General features: G+C 34.1%; 1 protein-coding gene across 1 annotated transcript in view; it reads right to left on the bottom strand.

Annotated features, from left to right (window-relative positions):
* The window catches only part of LRRC7 (leucine rich repeat containing 7), a 470,136-nt gene that overhangs the window by 47,538 nt on the left and 396,974 nt on the right, over nt 1-25,624 (bottom strand). The window contains exons 23-24 of the mRNA XM_036494635.2: nt 24,977-25,096; nt 7,320-7,541 (exon numbers count right to left, since the gene is read on the bottom strand). Coding sequence (XP_036350528.2) covers nt 7,320-7,541; nt 24,977-25,096 — 342 coding nt within the window. The remainder of the gene's footprint in view (nt 1-7,319; nt 7,542-24,976; nt 25,097-25,624) is intronic.

Genomic DNA, 25,624 nt, shown 5'->3' with positions numbered 1-25,624 from the left:
CAAGCCCTATACTTGGGACAGTGGGATGACACCGGATGGCTGGCCATTCCCCATTCCTGGGTACTGGGGTGGCAGTGAGGCTGGGTGCAGCTTCTCCTCTAACTTTTCCTCTTTCTCTGGCAGCAGGAGGAAGAAAGAAAAAATGTGAAGACAATGGCCTCACCCACACTTCCCTGATCCTCCTCCCTTCCCATTCTGGTCAACTGTAGAAACATCATCAAAAATAAAAAATAAAATAAAAAAGCCTGAATTGTCTAAATTATCTCCTTATACATACTTTATTATCTCTTCATTTATTACTGAGAAAAAAGGGTGACATTCAATAATTCAATCAACATTTGAGTAAATAAATACTTGAATAAGAGAATATGCAAGTGAAATCAAGGATACATTGTCAAAAGTATGAGCACTTGTAAAATCCCAGGATGACTTTTGAGAACATATGCTAGCTAGTCAATGAATATATCAATTAAATAATCAAATATTTTGAAAACAATCAATATAGCTTTAAAAACAAATCATGGTTCATACTTAATTCCACAAGTAATTATTGATTTTCTAATGTTACAGGCAAATTAGAAAAATTGTTGGCCTCATTTAATAGTTTGGCTAGAAAATAAATACAAAAAACAAATACTTTTATGAGAAAAGCTGTGAAAAATAAAGCAGGGAAGGTCGTGAAAGCGGGTTAGGAGCTACTTTTGTACTTTAGGTAGTATGAACCAGAAAAGTCTATTTGAAGACATGACAGTTGAGCAAAAATATGAGTGTTTTGAAGAATAAAGTGATGGGAAAAAGGAAACAGAAGAATGATTCCAACAAAACAGCCATGGTAAGGCCTGTAAAAAGCAAGTGATCTTTATGAAGTTACAAAACAGCAAGATGTCATATGGATAGTTAAATGCATCAAAGGAATAGATTAGAGAGTTCAGAAGTAAGCCCTAATATTCATGTTCAAGTGATTTTGACAAATGATTCAACATAGAAAATGGGGGAAAGAATAGTTCTTCAACAAGATGTACTGGCACAGTGGGATATCCACATGCAAAAGAAGTAATACCCACATAGAACACACGAACATGCACGCTAAGTAGATCATAAACTGAAACCATAGAGGTCAACTAAAACTAAAGATATCAACCTCTCAGAAAAAAATACAATATCAAACTCTAAATTATAAATTCAATGTTACATGATTATTTTTATAACTGGATAATAAAATTCATGTAGAAAATATTTATAAATAGCCACACCTTAAGTGGGGATGATAAGGTGTGAATGTCCTTGAAATTATCTGAGTAAATAACACTTAAACGCATTTTATTTAAGCCCCTGTATCTAAGTTAACACTAAGTAATTTCATTTAACATAAATACCTATAATTTAAGTAAAACAAAATTCACAAGTCTTCCTTTTTGCATCACTCAGCATAATATAGTTTTCTTTACCTGCTCTAAGTAAACAAAGACATCATGTAAGTATTGTATGTTTTTTGGGTAGCAGAGCAGAGTAATCTAAAGCAATGTCTGAAATGATGTCTTTCAGCCATTCAATTCATGTACTCCAAGTATTATCAAATTGCTTAAATTATTGAAATGACTTATTCTGGGATAGAAGGCAACATTTCCTGCTGGGTAGATTTTGGAGATTTTTGTTTTTCCTTGGTTGTAATGGACATGTATCAGTTTATACAAACCACTGGGTTTATTCTAGTATAATCTTGTAAATTCTCTTTCAGGCACAAACTTTCATTTGCATGCATTGTAGGCTTAGCAATTCCATTGGTCTGTTCTTGCAACAGGAGTTTACTTTTGATCTGTACACTTGGCAATGATGCAGCAGCCCCCCTACAGCATATAATGTAGTAAACTCGAAGGATACCTCAGAAAATTTATGTAAATGTGGGAATAAATTATTTAAGTGAAAGATTTTTAAAAATCAATGCACAGTATTTTTAATAATGCAAGTGTTTCATAATTTTTTTGATAGGCCTGTGTCAGACAGGGTTGTAATTTTAGCTTGGATTCTAAATAGTCATGTAACCATAGGCACGACATTAACTTTTCTAGTCTTAATTTTCTAGTAGATAAAATGGAAACAGCTGTAATGATATCATATCATTACCAATTAAATTATATCAGTTAAGCTATGAAAGAGTTGTGCTATTTTTCCTTATTTCTGCTTTGTTGTCTATATGTTGTACAAACACGCTCTGTCTTTGGACATTTACAAAAAAATCCAGCTTCTATTAATTTCTTTAAATGTACTCAATAAGTTATGGAAAAATTATGCATGCTCTGAAACGACAATATGAACATATTATCCAGCTGGTAAGTTGTTCATTTACACAATAAACTAGAGTAGAGGTTCTCAACTATGTGGGGCATTATAAAATTCTAATTGCTCAGATTACAGGCAAACTCATAAAACCAGATAAGGAAAAAGGTCAATTTGATCATGCTCTTTAAAGTTCATGTACAGATTCTAGTGTGCAGCTGAGGGCAAGAACAACTGATATAAAGTACCACCATTCTGCGAAGGGAGGATAAGCTGGAAGGAGCTTCTGAGTTTTTTCGCCTGGGCTGGGAAACATAAGGAAGCACAAATAGGATAGATCTGGGTGCTAAGAAGCTTCCATGTGAAACATGAGTCAAACCTTCACTTTCCGACTGATTTGTTCAGTTCATAAACTAGAATCACATTCACTCCAATTCTCTGCTTTTCAATAATCTAAGTGGCTTAGGCATCAAAACCCTCTTTCTAAGTAAAATCCCCTGATAAGAATGTGAGGTGACACGCACATGGTTTTTGGGGCAGATTAAATTGTTAAGAACAAAGGTAGAATGAAGGAGGTTAGGTGGGAATTATCACGATGCTTTAAAACTGTTATATATAAAATTCACAGAATCTGTTTTATTTATAATAAAGAGGAACAACTAACATAAGAAATCATATTTACAGTATTTGGAAATTAATACCTTAAACCTCAAGAGCACTTAGGGCTCAAGAGTTACGTACATATATTTAATGTTATTTTATCTCATACTTGAAAATGAACCTCATTATCATTGAATTCTTTATTCCTGAAGTTCTCTGATGCTTTGAACTACTTTAATGTGATTCATTAGAATGATTTCATTTCTGAGGAAGAACGAAGTTTTACTAAGTGCTTTCTGGCTAAACAAAGTAAAATTCTTTCCCTAGGTCACAAATGATGCTCCTTCTGATTCCTTCCATGTCATCAGTGGTGGCACTGATTACACAGAGGCATAATTTAAAAAATATATAATCATTCTATAGGTCACATTAAAGGACATAGGGGTATTTTTTTTTGTTAAAAAAGCTTTTCATTTACTTAGTAGTTTATCTTCATAGAGTAGTTCTGCTGTTCTAAACAGTAGTGCCAGTATTTTTATGTGGTACTGTTTAATAGTAGTATATTGAGGGCATAGCAGGCGAATGTTTGAGATTATGTGTGTAATCTAACAGTAGGAAAACTGCTGCACAGAAGTTGAGTTTTAACTTATAATTCCAGTTTGACCAGCCTTCCCTTCAATGCATAATTTTTCTTGGTGCCTTCATTCCTACTTTGTAAAAGAGGAATTAAAATATTGTGAGGATTAAGTGAAATCATTTGTATAAACCGGAGCAGTTATATATCTAGTGGGACTTAATGCAGAAGGAATTGGGGCTCCTTGATCAACAGTAAATAAGAATTACAAAGATGGCAGCAGCAGAGAATTAATGTGGGTGAGGGGACTTGGGAAACAGGATCTTCCCAATGTAACTGCTGTTCTTTCCTGATTCATTTTTATTTAGACGACTTCTTCTAAATCAAGAAGCCTGTATTCCTTGTCCTCAGTATTCTAGCTAAATTGCCAAGCATTATGAAATGGAACTGAGTTTCACTGCACTCAGTAGTCTGTCTTTGTGCTGTTTACGGCATCTCCTTGCTCTCAAAAATGTTGAACCATTTAGGCTTTTTCTCTATTCTGCTTGACTAAATTTAAAATTGTTGGTATGGATATGTCAGCAGCACTTCACTTTTATGATTTTTTTTCAGTGCGTCACTAGAAATGTCTTAAGTTGATGTGTTTTGTTAAAATCCATGTAAGAAATTTGATTTTTCAGTTGAATTGTTACAGTTCCCATATGAAACTCAGTGAATTCTTTAAATGTTTTTGACTTCTTTTCCTTTTATGCCTTGCTAAATTTGGAGAAGTCTTGCTTTAATACACACACACACATTAGAGTTTCAAAAGAAATATAACTTAGGAGAGTGAAAAATACATGTAATTTGTTCATTACGAGAAAGTTACATAAATCCCAGCAACCTCTTTTTTTTTTTTTTCACTCAATAGAAAAAAAGGACCGGCACTGATAGTCATGAAATTTCTTTCTTTATTTGAATTTTTAAACTCTTAGGCTTCCAGTTTCTTCTTCTTCTTTTTTTTTTTTCTAATTCTACACTCTCATTAACATTACTGCTCTGTGTGTGTAATAAACTTTGCTAATGTTGCTGCTGGAGTTAATGCTCTCAATTTACCAGAAGAGAAATACAACCTCAGAGTTTTAATGATTTTGTCAGGGTCACAAGATTAACAAAAGTAAAATATAATGTACATAGCACTAATCTTGAGATCTAGGTTCTAGTACTCTTGAAAGACACACAGATCAATGAAGAAGTGGGGAGATGAGGAAGAGAAAAGTGGTGTGCCGAAAGATCCTGACGAGCTGGTGGTAATGGAAGAGTGTCCTGTCCTGCGGTGTTTGCAGATGTTTATGGTGCTGTTAGTTCCACAGTTGCAGTCTATTAGTGTGATGACGCTGAGGGTGGGGTTAAAAGAGATGCGCACGATAATGGACCAGCAGGAACAGCCTCCAGCATGCCACTGGTGGTGCACAATGTCATACTCGGCTGCGAAACACATCTGCAGAAAACTGTCTCAAAATTTATATGAATTTACAGGTTTTTAGTAAAATGTCTATTTCATATGAAGGAAAATTGACAAGTTAGAATACTTTTTTCCTTGGATACTGGCCTATACCCTTGTGTTATACAAGGTGTATGTGTGTTTACAATGTGGGGCTTAAGATTAGCTGTTGAAGGATTCCACAGATTTTCTTATGGTCACCCCAAACTTTTTATTTCTGTATTTTTAGGCAGAAAAAATACTGAGCGGGTCATAGAAATTATATTTAAGTTCTTTTTTAACGTAATCATCGAAGGCTTGCAATTTTTTTGTTTGACTTTCCTCTCACAGATATGAATCAAAAAGATTTCTAAGTTATAATAATTATGTTCTTAAAAAATATCATGTTACTTTTAACTTAATAGGCATATAAATTTCAAAATTGAGAAATTGTCAAACGTATAAAACTTGCATATTTGGGGGCAGCATTTGGTTGATCTTTACAATTAGAATATTCAGAATAATTGCTTGCTTAAAACACAGCACTGATCTCAGTCTATTTTTAAACACATCAATTCTGATAGCATAAGAGCAGATAGTAGTCTAGTAGGAATAACTTCATCAGAGGAATGGGCTTGAGGTATTATGGATGTGGGATTTTTTTTTTTTTATAAGATTTATTTTTTATTTTTATTACAAAGTCAGATATACTGAGAGGAGGAGAGATAGAGAGGAAGTGGAGCTGCCGGGATTAGAACCAGCGGCCATATGGGATCAAGGCTAGGACCTTAGCCACTAGGCCACGCTGCCGAGCCCCTGGATGTGGGATTTGTTACAAATGATTTTTAAAAATTTTCCTTAGTTTCTTTTGGTAAAAGGATAATTTAAAACTTTATTAACTTTTTAGACTCTTGGGGAAATTACAAACCCCACACCAATGTCTCATAAAGGTACCTGTCTAGTTTATTATGCTTTAAATCCAACACTTGGCTTAGGTCAAGTAAGGAAAGGGAGAGAATTATCTGAAAAAGGCATATGTAAGTTGTAAATTTTCTGTTTTTCTACCTGTTGCAGATTGTGTTGTCTGGCCCTGTGTTTAAGCGGACGTATGACAGAATTGTAGCAGAGACTGACAGTCCAGATGTGGAGACACAGTGCAGCATGCATCTCTGCATCCAGACCAAAGATGGACTCCTGGCAAGACTGTTGAATATATCCTGACTGTAGGATGCTGGACTCTCTGACATTGTCCATTCCTATAATGTCATGAAACACTTCAATAGTGGAATGATGGACTTATGACTGTTCATGGAGGACTAACCATTGTAATACTAGAGGACAAATCAGTAGGGGAGGCAGGGGACTTGGGGAAGAGTTCAGGAAATTCTAGAGCCTTTGCAATTGTATCATAAAAAATTAATATCTGAGAATCTGAAAATGATTAATACATGGTCTCAGCTTCAGGAAGGGTACGGAGACACATAAAGCAGCTCATTCAAATGATAAATGACTTTAATATGAAGAAAAAACTAGAGACTGAAGTTAATCTTGTCTGATATGTTTACAAAATAATGTGGGGTTATATATAAAGTTCTGAGTAAGCAATAATAAAGTGGAATCTTTATAAATCGTATTAAGGAGTTAGTGAAGTCAATAGGAGCTTTGCTTAGTTATCTGAAGAACAAAATCAGATACTTCTAAGATCTTAATATATTCTTTTCTAACCTTAAACATCTTAATATATTCTTTTCTAACACAATGGATGATATTCTATTGAATTTTATGGTGCTAAGGAAGAAAAACAGATTCTATCATGAAAAAGCAAATCCTAATTTAGACAGATCAGATGTATAGCAACATATTTATACTTCAAGAAATTCATCAGTAAACTTTGGAACATTTTTAGCAATGTTTCCATTCCCTTATCTTTGTAACTTTCCTCAAGGCAAAGTTTTATCTTTGTACATTATTTCGTAAACAGAAGACAGAACTTTAAGAAATTTCTTCCCACAAATACTGAGGAATAATATAGCTCACTTTTCACACTGTCAGTTTCACCAGGGGGTTGGTAAATACATGGAATCCATCTACACATTTTAGTACTTAAATGCTGGACAGTGGAGCTAACTTGGAGTTCATAGTGGCTAAGAAAAGGGTACATGACAGTCTTCAAAAAACTGTTCTGACTTGTTAACTTCCTTTTATGTGAAACAGGTGTGTTGCCAATTTGTAAATTTTTATGTGTTATAGTGCTTAACCATTGAAAATAGTGATGTAATACCTGCAATGTTCCACCCAATTCAACCTGGTAACAGCATTATGCCCCTGGATCACATTAACAGTGGAAGCAAACTAGATCCTTTGGATAGTCCTGAAAACTCATCAAGGATTAAACAACAATCTTACCTGCTCTGGATAGCCATCCATACTCCTTTGCCCTTTAGTTTGAATTAAGCACCGTCCAGGCTGAGGTCCCCTGGTTGCCTGTGAAGAGGGGATCTGAATAGGCAATGGTGACTGAAATTGCTGGATGGTCACTTTGTTTACGTTTCCCTCATATGGCTGCTGCTCCCGGCTGCGATGCTGAAGGCTCTGGGAACCCATCAAAGTCTGGATGTGGCTGCCTGCCTGTGGAGAAGATAATCTGTCAGGCGAAGATTCATGTTGCTGAAAGGATGTGATTAAAGTAGAAAACACACACAGAAAACCTCTCGGGTAAAACAGCATCGTTTGGGCTTTCAGCCACAGCTGGGAAGGATAATGAAGAAACAGTAAGAGGTTGCCTACTGGAGTTTGTGAAAATGTTAATACTGGAGCAAGGTCACATTAAACACATTCATATTCATCATTTGGCTTGCCAGAGATTATTCTATCAGAACAAAATTCAACAGGAAAAAAAAACAAGTAAAAGAAATAACAATTTATAGGTAAAGCAGAGTTCTGCTTAGCATTGTGTTTTTCAAAATGACACAGGGAGAGAATATCTATCTCAAATGATAAAAATTGTTTCCAAATATTGACGCAAAAGAATCAAATTGCATTTTTCTTTTATTATCAGGTACATGGTAAGCTTTTTCAAGTGTTTTTAAGCAATATTTGTTAACCTTTACACTACTAAGTGAGGAATATGGCTTTTTGGAATGTCAAAAACACAAATTAATCATGTAATAAATGCCCATGGGTGTTTGTTGTCTGAGGAGGCGGTAGATAAGGAATGGTCTTCAAAATGGAATCTGCAGAGAGAACGTCATCTCACCATGAACTTTTAGAGAGAGTCATCAGCAATCTTGTTAAAGTGCTGATGCACACTTGTCAATCTGTAAGGTCCCAGGAAAGAGGACATGCCCACTGGGGTCTCTTATCTTCAAGGATATGGTCACCCCAGCTTCACTATTCACTTGTATCTTCTCAACTTCATTCTAGCATAACTTCTTGAGTTGCTTAACCTGAGTGTTTTTTTTTTTTTTTTTTTGGCTAAGCAAACTATTTTTTAATCTGGTAGCCCATAATATGCCTATTTGAGAGTGATTAAATTACTATAGGTAATAAATGCTGTTAATAAATAGAAATAGTTTTAGTACTTAGTATTTCATCCATTGCTACTGAAAGAACTAAGGATTTAATACTTTCATTCATTTACTTGTTGACATTTTAAAGAAATTATTTATTTGAAAGATAGTTACATGAACAGAGAGAACTCTTATGCAAGCAGCCCTACCTTCCATCCTTAGGTTCACTCTCCAAATGACTACAACAGCCAGGGCCAGGCAGAAGCTAAGAGTCTGGAATTGCATTAGGGTCTCCAAATGGTGGACAGAGACCCAAGCATTTGAGTCACCTTCTCCTTTCCCAGATGGATTAGTAGGGAACTGGGAATAGAGCAGCAAGGACTCAATTCAGCATTCCTTTAGGATGCTGCCAACACAGGCAGTAAGTAGCTTAACTATCTGTACTACAATACTAGCCCCAACTTGGGGATCTTTGGGTGATTTGGAATTCAAAAGGGAAGTTCATCTTAGAATTCAAAAATTAGGAAAGCTCCAGAATTTTGCTGATTAATCAAGATGTTTGGTAACTATAAGAATGCTAGGTTGGAAAAATAGAGGGAAGATTATTAAAAATCCAACAAAGAGATGAATTATAACTATTTTTAAAAACTAGAGTAATATAACACACTGTAATGACTAAGTTCATTTAAGAAGAAAGACATTGCTAGAATACAAAGAAGGCAAAATAAATTATTTAGTAATATACTGCACAAATATAACATGCGTTTGATTATAGCTGATATACATCTAGCTGTTGTTTTTGGTATGATGTGTAATATGCTATATTAAAAACAATAAAGATATTTCATTCATGAGAAATAGGAAGAAAGCACAAGAAAAAAGTTTCAGGCTATACCAGCAAAACGTAGAAACAATGATCATTCTAACACTGCCCAACACACTTGACCGCTAATCACTGAGCTATGACCTCCTCAGCAACTCAGATAACCTCACAAATGTTTATTCTTGTGTTGCATTCAATCTTTTCTCACAAATTTTAGTGAAAGGTATTGTTACAATGTTTTAAGCTATTGCAAAAGATTGCATGCTCTTCTAGTCAAGTCTTTGCAAATTCTTTCCTTCTATAGATTTTTGCATTCTTTTCATCAGGAAAGGAAATTTGCAGTACACCCAAGGTCATATTTTGAATTAATGTATTCTGAATGAACTAAATGTTCAGGTATATAGTCAGAAAAAATAATTTTTGAGGTGGAGATTTTCAGGGACTGGTCTTGCTACAATCAATAAATAAATTCTTATATTTATAACTGCTTTTCCTCTCCACTGGAACAATAAGCAAGAATACTGAAGGTTTAATTGAAAATTATCACATAGATAAGCAAAGAATTTTTGAATTCAAATTTAGAAGGTTCTAGAACATAGTCTGATTCCATACTGTATGAAGTGTATGAGAAAAATCAACAATAACTCCTTCACAGTTATTAGATTAGACCATCATGGTAATAGTCTATCCAAGGATTAAAAACCCATTTCTATTTACTACAGAGCTGTCATAGTGTTTTAGGCTTATTTTTATGGCATATTTTTTTTTCTTTCAGTGAAACTACTTGAGTTCAGAATTGCACTGATACTGAACTCTTTAATCAGGAGTGAGGGTTCATTTTTCTGCCAATGGCCATCTGAATACTTATAAAATTATTTGCTGGTCATCAAAATGATCAATTAAAAATTAGCCTGGTATTGATTACTGAATTTGGAGTCCCAACCGTGCTTGCCTTGGCATGGCCAGAACAATGATTTCACAAGCCTTATATGGCCCATGGGCACACATTCCCCAAGATAAGCATCATATCCTACTTACTGTTTTTAATGGATGGCACGGTAAACAGGGTTAAATAAATGATAGCTACCACTGTATCACCAGGCATTAAGTGCCAAAAATGAGTTAAAACATCTTTCATATACTACCTCCTCGAATCTACAGAATAGCATTAACAGGCAATTATTATTACTAGTTTTTACTGAATCAGAAACTTTGCTTGGGTGAAGTTAAAAAGTTTTCCAAGTACTTTCTACAACTGGTAAATGGTAAGACTAGCATTTGAACCAAGACTGACTAATTAAGCATCATGCTGTTAAACATTATAATTTTCTTCCCCTAAACTGACAAGCTCTTCCTGATAATTTAACTTTGATTTGAACAGCAATGGTGAAAAAAGAAGTAAAACAACCAGGCTGTTGAGGCAGGAAATACTCAATTTTCTTTTTTTTACAGCGCCTGATTTTGCCAATAGGAAAAGTGATCCTTGACTTAGTGAAATGTAGTGCATCATCTACAGATCCTATGCTAGTGATTTTGTAGTTTAGCCAATAGAATGATACTTTTGCTTTTTATAACTTCCCCATTACTACAAAGTAATGAAGCTCATGTTCCCAGGAGAATTGAAAACTCTAAAAGGAGACATGGAATGATCATGCCATAAAGTGATTGTTGTAGCAGCAGTAGGCAGTTCTTTTACTCCCTCTTTAGCTGTAGGTTGTGATGACTGGATAAAGTAATGACAGCTGCAGAAAGGAAACAACACAAATTCTCTAAAAAGTTAAGCAAACTCGTATGATGTAACACATGTAGAGAGAGAAAGATGTGGAAAGAGTGTGCAGAAGCATTGTTTCTGTTTTCCTTTTTGCACGACACAAAGGCTTAAGAAAGATAACAAAGATATTCATGATGAAGTGCAAAGGAGTGAGGAAAATCCGGAAAATGTCAAAGACTGCTCTGTCCCAGCAGAGGGTTAGCTTTGAGAACACTGACTCACACTGAAGGGAAATTTAAGCGTGATGATTTCTGCAAAGCTTGTATTACACATTTTGAATGATAAAGGCAATAAAAATTTGACATTTGTTAGGAACTGTCAAGGAGAGGTTGGAGGAAATAATATGTTTTTAAGGAGGATAGTGATGAAATGATATTTTCAAGTTGATTCAAAAACAAACTGTCTAAATTATAGGGGGAAACTCCAAAACCATAGAATCCAGAGAAATAGTTATTTCAAAACCACAGAAAAGAAATGCTGATTTGAAACCAAGTTACACAGTTCATGCAAAACTCATTTCATATCTAATCAGTCTTATTATGTAGGAGTTTAAAGCATTTAGGAGATTTTGTTTGATATAAAAGAAAGGGTTTTATCACTATAAAATGCATTGATTCATAGTGTTCTTTATGAAAGTGTTGAATTAAAAAGGATATTATGTTTTCCACTTTGGTCACCTGTTTTACTACTCATCTCGGCTGTTGAACCACTTGGGCTTACTTCCAACTATTGAATCCAATCTCAAAAATGACAACATGTGGCCTTGACAAAGTTCAAGACAATGCGAGTCTTCTCTATAATTAGGTCCAAAAGAATTTTAAAACGTCTCGGAGCAGGATCTACAACATAGAAGCTTCTCTTATAGACAGCTAAGTAACTGAGGAATCAGAACGCCTTTAAATGAGTCAGTTTCAATCATTTTGTGAAATAACAGCAGAATTTAGCATGTTAATAACATGCTTTCTGCAGAGCTCCCCTAAAAAAATACTTGATGATTCATTTATCTATTTAAAAAGAACAGTATCAGAAGAGCAGAAGACAGAGATCTTACAGTTTTAAATGGCCTTAACAGCTAGGGCTGGGCCATGCTAAAACCAGGAACTAGCAAATCCAACCTGGTCTCCCCTGGAGTGGCAGGAACAAGCACTTGGATTATCATCCATGCCTTCCTAGGTACATTAGCAGGGAGCTGGAGTGGAAGTGTGCAGGCCCCGGTCTCCCAAGGATTAACTCCACAGTTTAGCTTGTTTCTCAGAGGGAAACAGGATGAGCAATTTTGGCCTGATACATCTAGCCACTGGCTTAACCGCAAGTTCCTGCTTCCTATTTGTCAAGTTATCTGCCAAGGGATTGGATAAACACTGGGAGGAACTCGAAGGATTTAGGGTGGCCACTTGAGGACTGGATAAACACTGGGAGGAGCTAGGCAGAGAATAAAGAAAGGCTGGAGGTTCAATAAAGATCAATCTGTCATCGATCGGCATTCTGTGTACTGCGTGTTGTCTTGTGTTGGCTCTGTGCGTATTGTTTTCTTGTAACCCTAGTCCCTCCGCTCAGCTCGGGGTACGTGGCGACGCAGGCGTTGCCAACAGAAGTGCAGCAGTCAAATTCTGACATTGCAACATAGGATGCTACCTTGCAAATAATGTCTTAACTGTCAAAATCCCAGCTATGGGTTAAATATATAGATATATAGATATAAGATACAGATATATAGATATAAATATAGTTTATAGCTTATAACCTGACAGTTTCCCTGAACTTATGGTTGGATATTATTGAGAAGTAAAAATTAGTTGAAATAATTGCTTTGTAAATTGCAATTTAGCACTGTTTGATTTTAACTAGCATAACCACCATTTTGCTGGACTTACGTCAATATTCAAGTGCAGTTTTATTAGTTTCACTGTGGGTTTGGTGACAAGTCCAAGGTTGCTTTGTAAGAAATGGAGAAAGCATTTAACAGAAAGGGATGGATGGTAAGGATCTTAGATGATACAATTAGGATGTACTCAGATTTTTCAGATGAACAAAAATGACAGTTTGGGAAAATACACATTATAATATTTGTGATAATTTTTGTTCTTGTTGTATGAAGAAGAACAAATTGAGAATCAAAGCATATTTCTAAATATATATCTGCTGTTAGGGTTTAATTCTGCCTTCTAAAAATTCAATGGAAGAAATGATAACAAATTTACTAGAATACTAGCTAAGCATATCAACTATATTTCTACTATTGGGGGTTATTTCATATTGTAGCAGGGATTTGATATAATTCTTTGAGATTTTTTTGGGTGACATCCCAATGGAGGTGGAATACAAGTGAAATGCAATACATTAGTGGCTTAATATAGTGGCTAAGACCAAGTTGCAGGCTCTCATTACTGAGTTTCAAACCTATATTTTCCAGTTCTATGACCCTAGCTCTATCTTTTAAAATTTTGGTGATATGAGTGTTCATGCTACTACAGTACCTACTATGTATTATAGGCATTCTTTTGAAGAATACAACAACTGTTAAACTGATCCCTACACTCCTTCATTTCTATGTATTTAATAGGCTAGTTTTATGTCAACATTTATGTTGTCTTATTGGGCACCAGAAGATGAATTTGCAGGTGTGGGCTCCTCAGTTTAAAAGAAAGGAATAAGAAGGATGTTTCTTTCCTCCTGCCATTGACTTTTGGCGATACCACATTCTTTTGGAATATAGCAAAAACAAACATCACTGTTTTTGCTACATCTCATGGATAATGATATTCTAGTTTTTATGTTCATTTCTTCAGTGCCCCATGGTCATGCAGTAGCATCAACTTCTACAAGAAGGCTTTCATTTTCTCTTTCATCACTCTAGCAATGCATTGGTATTTTTGTAGCATGTTTTTTAACTTTGTGTTGATGAAAGTGTGCTGTTTTTCTCCCTGTTGTGGACTGTGTTTTCTGACTCTGTAAAAGGAGATGTGTAGTAAAAGTGTAGTGGTGACTGACGTTTAGAAACTTAGTGCTGTATGTGTCTCTGAACCCAGATCAAAGATGGACTCCTAATGAAACAGCATGCTGGACTCTCTGACATTGTCCATGCCTACAAAGTCAGTGACAGCTTGATGTACTTATGACTGTTCATGAAGGACCACCCATTGTAATACTAGAGGGGAAATCAAAGGCCAAGAGAGAACTTGGGGAAGGGGATGGGAAATTGCAGAGCCAACGGAGCTGTATCATAAAACAATAATAATAAAAAATGTAAATGTTGTAGAAATATCTTAATTTTCCAGAAAAGACTAATTTGTTCTAAGGAAAATCTATGTCAAATATTGATGGAGCAATTATTTCAATTTGACACACTCTTTTGCTTTCATCTGTGGCAAGTTTATTTTCTACCTCCAACTTAACAGCTATTTGATAGACATTCTTTTGGGAACACTTTTATCAAAGAAAAGATTTAGAGTTAATCTGAATGTAAAAGAAAATCACCTGATTTAGTGACAGAAAGATCCTTCAGCACTAGAACAGAGTTGTAATGTTGTACTGGTGTTTGGAGATAAAAGGCTGTGCTTGCGCTTTAAGGGAAAATGCCGCATCAGAGAAGGAAAACTAACAGTGACTGTCATATGAACAATATCTTAATAAACTGTCATTCTTACTTTAAGTTAGAGAATGTTTCTACTTATATTTCTGCAACTTTTTGTCCATTTCTTTTAAAAAATCTACAAAATAAAGGTTATTAAATCAATCATTTTGAAGTATGTAATTAAATCTTCAGATTAAGAAAATCAAATGTTTGAAATGGATCACTAAATAGAGTAAATATGTCATTGATTTCTTCATATACTTCTCTTTGATTCAATTAGTATTACATAGGCATGAACCTACCTCTGAACCATCATTTCACGGCATTTTTGACTTCCTTAAGGCAATACATTCTTGCTTTGCCAGGCACCTCTTGTGTAACAGATAGTCTTAATATAGTTGTAGATACAAGCCATTGTAAGGCTATAAAAACAATTTGAAGTTATAGGGGATGGTGAGTCTAATTCAATATATTCATTTTCTATTTTCTTAGTAAAGCAAAAGACATGGCTCTATTTATTTTCTGGGCAAGATAATAAAGTGATCAATCAAACCACATTTAAAAACTTAAATACATCTAAATCTTACTAGTTATGTAACAGGAGGAGAACTTGAACTCCTAGCTATAATTGGTCTGCACATTACACTTTATACAATCTTAGACCATGTGCTTCTGCTATTGCAGAATAACAACTAATATTGCTTCCATAAAAACCAAGATGAGACAAATTGTGCAGGAATTGAGGCATGTATTTGTTAGAAACTAAGTGGAAGTCTAAATGTATCACTGATACGTCACTAAGTACAATCACCAAAGATCTCAAAGAACCTCATGTTGACTTTTGACCGGTACCTACCAATGTCATGAATAAGTGATCACTAGCTACCAAAGTCACACCAAAACAACTTTCAGTAATCTTTCTCACCTGCTCTTAGCTTCTGCCTGGATTACTTATGAGGCATATTTATGAGAGAATTGTTTATATTTGCATTCCAGGCATCTCCTAATACCTGTAACTACTGCTTAACAATATTTTTTCCAATCAGGGGTGAAAGTAAGCAGTAGGTAATTACTGGTCACACCAATAAATCAGTTCTAGATTACAAAACCCCAAGGAAAGTAAGGTTATTAATAGAGACTTTTCCTCCCTGAAGATGAGCATTATAGTCTGGACACATTTCGGTATTTTCCACTGTTCTATTGTTGTTTTATAGGCACTGAAAAAGTGTCTTTTGGTGAAGAGAGGACATTTTACACTTGAAAAGGAAATATCTCTCCCATCTATATGATTCCATAAATGTGAAGTTTCATTGACTCATTTCTTATTTCAGGCAAGAACTTATAGATGTCAAACATTGAATGCTCCTGCCATCAGCAGCTTCAGGAGGATATGTGACTACTATGTCACTGCAGTCTTCATTTAATTCAATGCAAAATTCTACATAGCACTACTGTGAGTAGGGTTAAGGGAAGAGAATGAGAGAAGCAATTGATTTAAAAAGTTTCAGAATGTTGGGCCCGGCAGCGTGGCCTAGCGGCTAAAGTCCTTGCCTTGAACGCCCCGGGATCCCATATGGGCGCCGGTTCTAATTCCAGCAGCTCCACTTCCCATCCAGATCTCTACTTGTGGCCTGGGAAAGCAGTGGAGGACGGCCCAAAGCTTTGGGACCCTGCACCCGCGTGGGAGACCCGGAAGAGGTTCCAGGTTCCCGGCTTCGGATCGGTGCGCACCGGCTGTTGTGGCTCACTTGGGGAGTGAATCATCGGATGGAAGATCTTCCTCTCTGTCTCTCCTCCTCTCTGTATATCTGGCTTTCCAATAATAATAATACATAAATCTTAAAAAAAGTTTCAGAATGTTAATTTTTTTTGGAGTTCAAAATCACGTTAAAGGAATTACAATGTGTTTTTGGATTTTAGTGACTTTCTGGTGATCAGAAAGAAAATCTCTCTGATCAGTGAAAAAAATTGTTACTATTAGAGGAGAAAAATGAGGCTGGGGGAGGTGAATTGGAAAAGAGTAAGCCAGGAAATGAGGATGGTATTATTCATGGTGATAGAACAGATTGATCTGATTTTCTTGTAGACTGATGAGGTCAATGCATCATTCCTGAGGGGTCTCCACAGTTAGTATCGTATAATTCATTGAGAGAGAAAAATCACAAAGTCTAAAGCAAAAACCTATTCTACCAGACACGTTTACTGCCGCACATAAGGAATATTTAGCTACAGCATTGTCAGTCAATCACATTTGTTAATTAATACTTTTTCTATTTTAATTTTAGTGTACCCAGTACAGTTTCTTTTGAACTTAATGAAAATAAAAACATTTCTATTTTTTTCTCTCATGTGCAAGATTTACTTGGCTTTGTATTTCCTCTTTCGTATCTTGACTCCCATGCAGGAGTGCCACCTCCACTCACAGCTACTATGCTCCCCCTCCAGCTTCCTGTATCGTGCCTTGGAAAGAAGTAAATAATTGCCCAGTTATAGGTACTTAGGACATTTGCTTCATACACTTGGATGGATTCTTGGCTTTGTTATGCCCAAGTGCTAGGTGGCCTTTGCTGGAATCTGGGGTGTGGTCCAGGGGATGTTCTCTGTCTCCCACCGTGTCTTTCCATCTTTTTCTGACTCCCTACTTTTCAGATAAATAAAAACATAAAAATATTTCTGAATGACTATAATGATCACATATTTTAGATGACATATTCCAAAATATATGGACAAGCTTATTTTTATTATATTATACTTTTAATTACCTATCACTTTAAAATGAAAAGCTCAACAATAGGCCGTTGCCAAGTGAAAAATTCAATTTCAGGAAAAATCCAATCCAATTTTTAATAACAAAAGTGATTCATTGGCTATGGTTTCAGCACCAAAACAATTTACAAATTTCAAGATAAACTTTAGGTCATTTTTGCTAAGTTGACATAAAAAAGAAATTCTGAAATTCATTGTTTGGAAAACTTAGCAAATGCCAAAATTAAAATGAACATGCTTTCCCAGAAGCTTAATTAAAAAAATCTCAAAAAATACATGGAAGTCAGTATAGAGAGTACTAAGACAATTGAAAATTGATCTACCATATGACCCAGTTATCCCACTTTTGGGAATATAGCTAAAGTAATGAAGTTTGCTTAAGAGAAAGTGATCTGTAACTCTATGCTTACAGCAGCACAATCTGTGATAGTAAAGACATGGGAACAACCCAGATGCCTGACAAAAGAGGATTGAATAAAGAAACTATGTTACATTTACTCTCTGGAATACTACTCAGCCATAAAAAATAATGAAATTCTACTATTTGCAACAAAATGGTTCCAGACAGAGTCCATTATGCTCAGTGTAATAAGCCAATCCCCAAAGGAAAATATATCGTATGTTCTCTCTAATATAATGCAATCTTCATGCAAAATACAAGGTTAATAGATATTTAGATAAATCTGTATATATGTATATATAAATACACATTTATGTAGAGGAACTGTATAATGGAGGCAAAGTTACAGCAAAGTGAAGATAAATTGCAAAATGTATCTCTACTTCTGAAGGGAAGATGGACTACCAATGGAACTATTAAATATATCTTGACAATAGATGCTGGACTTTCTACCATTATCTACATATACAATGTTATGATACACCTAAAAAGAAGAGTGATGGACTTGTGACTATTGTTGAAGGATTTTGCTATTGTTACAATGTAGGGGAAAACAGTAGGTGGGAGGAGGAGGGGATGGGTAGGGTGGGAGAGGAATTCCCTTAGCATAAGGAATCATATCATGAAAATGTACATATAGGTATATATATATAAGTATGTATATATACATATACATATATACACATATTAATATTATATATCATACATATATACACATATTGATATATATATATCAGTATGTGTGTGTGTGTATCTCATATGGCTCTGATGAAGCAGAGATACAATCTGTGATGGATGAGATAGGGAAAGAAAGAATACTAAGAACATGAAGAAGTCCATATGCTGTAAACGCCACATAATTTCTTCACATTCTTCCTAACAGGTTCTTGGCATGCATCAGAGGTGGACAATCCTAAGAAACTCAGCTTGTGCATGTAATGAAATAGTAGACATGTTCCATGTAAGAGGTTATTTGATGAAACAAGACTAAATTAGCAAAAGTTTTTATACTTTTTGTTTCATCTTTGTTGACTTTGATGTTGACTCTTTTTATTTCTACTCAAATCTTTTTGTTTGAAATTTTTATTTTACTTAATTTTATTTCTTAATTTTATGATACAGTTCCATAGGTTTTGGGATTTATTCACTCCTTCCCCAAACTTCCTCCCTACCCCCACTTATTTCCCCTATATTATTACAATAGTACAGTCCTTCATAAGCAATCATAAGTCCATTATTCTGTCATGTAAATGTATTCTGCATTCTACATATGGACAATGGCAGAGAGTTCAGCATCCTATTTGCAAGATGTATTTAACAATTTTATTGGGAGTCCATCTTTGATTTGGAAGTAGAAATGCGTACTGCATTGTATTTCCACATCTGGACATGACAGTCCGTATTACACAGTTACAATACTCATACTATTGTCATAAATGAAAAACCATAAAACAAAAATGATGTTGATTCTTGATATATATTGCTTTTACTCCAACTGCCAATTCAATGTGCACTTATACTAATGGACACCCAATTGACACTCACAGAAGGAAAATACATTAATTTTAAAGAGATCTTTGAATGCCTACTTTTTATAAATGGAAGTATTTTTCAGATTGCAAATTGCTAGGATTAGATAATCCCATGGTTACTCACTCCTGAAGAGAAATATCCATAGCTGCATTTGTGTTAGCCTCCAATTTAGCTTTCTTACTATTATGTTGTACTACATTTTAACCTATTGTTATAGGTCTCATGCTTCAATTTTAAATCTCTCCAGGAAATACTGAACCTAATGCCTCATGTCTTTAAAAGTCTGTCATTTTAGAATCAGGCAAAACAACCATGATATTCTTGCAGATGATATAATCAAATCAGAATGTAAGCAAAATTTAAAATAACATATCTTTGAATTTATCTTATGTATTAGGACCTTCAATTTACTGTTATACATTGAGGATAATAAAAAATATTTATCTATGTATGTGAGACTGGTAAATAACTTAAACCTTAGCTTCTTTTTTCTAAAATGTATAAAATAATAGTATTTGTATTATATGAATATTGTGAGATTGGATGAAGAATTACACTAAGGCATTCAGTATACTGTCTATCACAGATTTATATAAAACCTACTATTTTTATCACAATACAGCATAATCCAATTGGTTGCAAGAGTTAGAGAAGTGATAGATTGGGAATATCAAATGCTTGTTAGGTCACCGAAGCTTTCAGAAATTGCAAAAGTTTTAATGGCAATTTGTAAGCAATTCATGCAGTACCTGCTCAAAACTTGGTAGGGAGATTTACTTAGTGATGACATGTCTTTTTAGCAGGGATAAGACTTTGATTTAATAGACAATAGAATTAGGGATTTTGATAGCTGATATAGTCAGAGTGCGTTAAAAACTACTATCTATTGTTAAGCTATTAAAAATAATGGAAGATTTAGTACCTCCAACATTTTTTCACAACTTAGTTACTCTAAGGTACATTAGAGAGTGAGAGTAGAATGAAAACAAAATTGAGAGAGGAACATATTATTTCACTATTTGTGTGCCAATGCCCATTTGTTAACCAGAGAACTTGTAGTACTGCGAGAAAGACCTAAAGGTGAACGATGTTAGTTCTACCAAACAGCTACCATAGACCCGAGAGCCTTTCCCCTACAATGGTTTCCCACTAAATCTCCACAGCACCGCAGGAGTTTCTGATGGCCTAGACAGAGCGATTACTTAAACAAACAAACAAACAAACAAACCTCAAAAACAAACAGTGAAGTTCAGCAGAGGCTTTTTAAAAATAGCCTTGAATGAGCACTGGCCAAGAATTTTTTCTTTGCTTAACCACTGATTGTTCTCTGCTTCTTTACTTTGAAAGCAATTAAAGTTGTAGATTTTGTAGCATAATAACTCATTTTATGACAATTGAAAATTAACATTAACTTTAAAAACACTCATTGTAAAATAAAATACAAACTCAGAAATATAGTACAATTTATTTCAGTAAATCCTGTAGCCTAGCTTAATACGTTACCATTTCCTTAGGTTGAGTCTCATAGAGTATTACCTTGGCATACTCAACCAACATATAACAAAAACCAAAATTTGAATATTTAAAGCATTCTGTATTCTCCCTGTGAAGTGAATTCTAAGCAAAATTGCTGTAATAGGATAGCTTATTCTGATAGTGGGAAGATGATATAAATGAATTTATACATTAAAGATGTAATAAAAATATAGATATGCATTCACATGTAAGGAATATAAGTCTAGTAATATTTTCAAATAAATAATTATTTTGACTTTGAATTATATTAACTAGTTTATAAATATTTAATTAATCTTAAGATTTTATGAAGTTCCTAAAGTAGAGATATAAATAAATGGTCATCAAATCTTGTATTGATGGTATGATTTTATGCAAAATTATGAACTTTGAAAATGTATCTCAAAGGAAATGGAGGTATGCATTGTGAATATAAGCACCTCTTAGTTCCATTTAGAAAAATAAATAATAAAACTTTTCCTGGTAAGGCAAAAATGATAGCAACTCTTTGGAAATTAATAAGTGAATGTGATTTCTCCCTTTTGTGAGGCATGCTATCCTTTGGTAAGCTAGGTACTCCCTCTGTATCCTACCAATACATTCCCTCTCCCTTCTTTCTTTAAAATTAAGCAGACTTTTAACTATATCTCCATTTGAGATTTCATATTCTCCTTTACTAATTTTTTTTCCTTTAACCTTTAAATCTGTTCATGTGTCTACCACCCTAAATATTCCTAATTTCCTTAAATCTCCTATTATATCCCGCTGTAATTCACTTTTTTTTCCTTTTAAAAGAAAACTTTTCTTGAGTTTTCTAATTTTTAAATTCAGGATCCTTTAATCATATTTGTTTTATATGATTTTGGAGTAATGATTTGACATTGTCACATCATCCTTAAACTTTTAAAATTGATTTATAAAGGTGTCACTTCTACATAATTTTAGTGAATATTTGAGTTGAAAATCTCACCTATTTTTGCTCCAGCAGACTGGTCAAAGCAAATCATAGCACTCCACTTCTCTTGCAATTAATGAGATTTAAGAAGAGGATTGTTGGGAAATTAAAGGAAGAAAGGCTTTGTTCATGAGGCACAGCTTCTGGAAACTTAGCCTCTCTACTGAAGGATTTCAAAGAGGAAGCTTACATTACTAATTGTTATTGATAGTTAAAATTATGAGAAGATCCAGTTTTAGTATAAGTTGAGTGTGGTAACATAGAACAAAGGGCAAAAGAACATCTCTAACAATACAGAACAAGAATCAAATCCAGGATGTATCTTAGATTTTTCAATACTTACATTAACTAAATATTTGTTTAATGTTAGATATTTTCCCCATGTTGCCCCACAACTTGCAATGGAAATCACATTGATAAAATCTTGGATGATTCCTTTTCTGAATTTTCTTCCTTTAATACATTCTTTAAATGTCAGTGTTCCATTGAATCCTGTGTCATCCCTTAGTTCCACTGATAGCCCAGTTATGACACATATTCTGATTCCAAAGTTTGTGCTCATCGCTAAGATATCTCTATTAACTTCAGATAAACACACACACCATTGTATCTTTCTACTCAGGTGTTGTAAAAATATTAAAAATCCACATAGTACAATGTATCGTTCACTGTCACTAGTGCTCTTACTATTTTTCGCGCTAGCAAATGGAACATCATCACTTACTTGACATGATTAGAAACTACTTTTAATCTGTTTCTATGCCTTATGTCCAATCAAAAGATATTTTGGGATCTACAGTTTAAAACTATATTGGACCTGTGTATTTCTTTCTACCATTCAATACTTGTATCTGAGTTGCCCTGAAATATGATAGTAGCTTGTTTCTGATTCTATGCTACCAGTTCAGTCCAGTTCAAGCCATAAGAGTGTGCACTAAATGCAAATCGATCATGTGTACTTTCTGCTTAAAACACTTCAGAGTGTCACTTTCTATTTTCTACAGAATAAATAACAGCACCATACGGCTTATTCTGTGTCTCCAATGTTGAAAGACTGCCAGTGTCTTGAAAAGCTAATTTTTTCTTGTTCTAGCCTTCAGATATCCAATAAATAAAATATATTCCTAACAGAAGTATATATTTATTCCCAGCTGGAGGCATAAAAGAATACTTTTGGCAGCACCATCCAAACCTGGAAGAAATCTAAATCCCTATCAACATTTGAATGGATAGCTAAATAGTGGAATTAATATTAGTAGGAGGAATACTATTTAGGAATTAAAATGTACCAATTCCTATACATACAACAAAACGAGTGATTTTTACAAAAGGCACATTAAATGAACAAAATCAGGCACAATATAATATATACTGTTGAATCCCCGTCTTCTTAGCACATGTCATACTATGTTACAATTATCTTCTTTGCTGTAATTACACAACAGGCAAATTAATAATATGCATCAGACCTGAAAATCAGTGGCATGATCAATTATGGATACATTACCTTGGTATTTAATATACTAAGCAAAATGCTACATTCTATATAATTATGTAATGTTTATGTTAGTTATGAACTACAATTATAAAGTGGACACACATGAACTTAAATCTTCGAGTATTAGGATCACAATTCAACTTCAGATTTAAAACACAACCAATAATAGCACCACCCTCCTTTCTCATCCTAGGTTCTACATTCCCTGCGGTGACAAAGTTCTGAAGTTTGTGTTTACTGCTCTTTTACAAAAATGATTTTCTTGGTCATGTACTTATGCATAAACACTAAATTTTTAGTTTTGCCTGTTTCTGAGATTTATAACTAAGACATTGATGAACTACAACATCTCAGAATTTTTTTCCTGCTTAAATTATGCTTTTACATTTTATAAATTTATAAACAGTTTATAAATTTATAAATTTATAAACACAGTTTATAAATTTCTATTGCTGTGAAATGCTGTTTGTATGAAAAAAAAGTTGTTTATATGCTCCTTTGCTATCTGGTATTGTAAACATTACAACTGTCTTACTTTCAGTGAAGACTTGTTAGAATATAGGGCATGTATTTGTTCAGCTTTACTAAAGAATCTGCTACCGAAGTGCCCATACATCATAGTCTCATAAGAAATTAAAAGGCATTGCAGCGGTGTCATACATGCAAGTACGTTGTCTTTTTGAGACTATTTAATTTTTCAGTCTAGAAAATGTAAAGTGGTACTTCTTTTTCATATCTCTGATTGTTAAAATGGTTCCATCTTGTTTTTATCTTTATTTACTATCTTGGTTCTTCTTACATTTTACCAATGAAAAAATTCAGTTATACATAACTTTATGGATTTGTATAAATTTAATAAAGGTATTCTGAAACACAAGCAGACTTTAAAAAGTTAATGGAAAACTGGAATTTAAATATATGCTTTTACTTTAGTGCAAAATACTTGAAATCTATGTATATTTTTTTACACAATATTCAATGATCTTTTGAATATATCTCCTTCAAAAATCTTGTTTCTCATATATGTTTTTAACGCCTTCTCTCAGTTCTGGTTTTGTTTTTATTACTGTTTTGTAACCTAATACATGCTGTTTTAGTTGTTTGCTACTCAATTTGCTTGGCTAGATTAGAAGGCAATTGAGGTAATAAACCATATTACAATCCTTTTTTTATGCTTTCCTTTTATTTAGCAAGTGTGTAGTGCATAGTAGTGTATATAGTTGCTTATTGGATGTTGAATTGCTATAACTTTAAAAATAGTAAGTCAATTTTCTTTCTTTCTTCCTTCCTTCCTTTCTTTCTTTCTTTCTTTCTTTCTTTCTTTCTTTCTTTCTTTCTTTCTTTCTTTCTTTTGCATTTTTATGCACATTAGCTACAACACAGTGCTGAAGCCATGAAGTCAGATTATACACCTTTCATTACTTGTGTTTCAAAGGTGGATGGTAACAGCATCTTTACATACTTTCTTTAGTGATCATATCTGCAGGATGGTGGCAGGATGTTACTTACAAGCTTTCATTACCAACTCTGAACACTTTGCATTGTTCTGCTTCCATTTGTCTCTATGCACTTACATGTAGGCAAACTCCCTTAGTGGGATAATATTTAGCTCAAAGTTACCACAGAGTAACAAATTATTTTAAGACATAAGATATGGATTACATGTTACAATGGATGTGCATTTTTCATGGTTTGTGTCATCAATTTGAAATTGGTTACCTTTTTAGTAATGGTGTCCGGAGGTACATCCCGCCTCCCAAGTGGATAAGGATTCCATTGGCCACTAGGAGATACATCTTCTTGTCCATTGTCTAAAATGTTGCTTTGCTGGGACGGGGTCTATTGCGAAAATGGTATGGCATTTTTTAGTGATGTAATAGAAATTTCCCATAGCTCTCTGAAAAGATTCCCTAATGAGTTATGTAAAATTAGTATTGTTTAATTGCAGAAACCATATATTTTGATCTGGAAATATTATTATACACTATTTAATGGATACAAATTTTAAATTGAAAGCTTTTTGCAATCAGTGAGAAATACAGTTAAAATAACCATCCTGGAGTTATTTACTGGATTTTAAAGAAAGGTTTAAATTATTTACAGTACCTGAATAAAAATAATCAGAATAAAATTAAGCATTAAAAACCACAACAGTTAAAATGTGCTTATTTTGTAACTTTAGTATGACCTTACCATTTAAAGGATAAGTTGAAAACATTAATCCAAAGAACATATCTAAATATTTCAAACCGTGACCTAAAATCAGTTGTATGAGGCTTTATTATTTCTGGGATAATATGCCTTGTACTGAATCAAAACAGTGCTAACACGGGCATGGTGCAAGATTTATGGTACCCTACCATTCTC

This window comes from Ochotona princeps, chromosome 2 (genome assembly GCF_030435755.1).
Source record: "Ochotona princeps isolate mOchPri1 chromosome 2, mOchPri1.hap1, whole genome shotgun sequence".
NCBI lineage: Eukaryota > Metazoa > Chordata > Mammalia > Lagomorpha > Ochotonidae > Ochotona > Ochotona princeps.
This window is presented reverse-complemented; position numbering and strand designations above follow the sequence as displayed.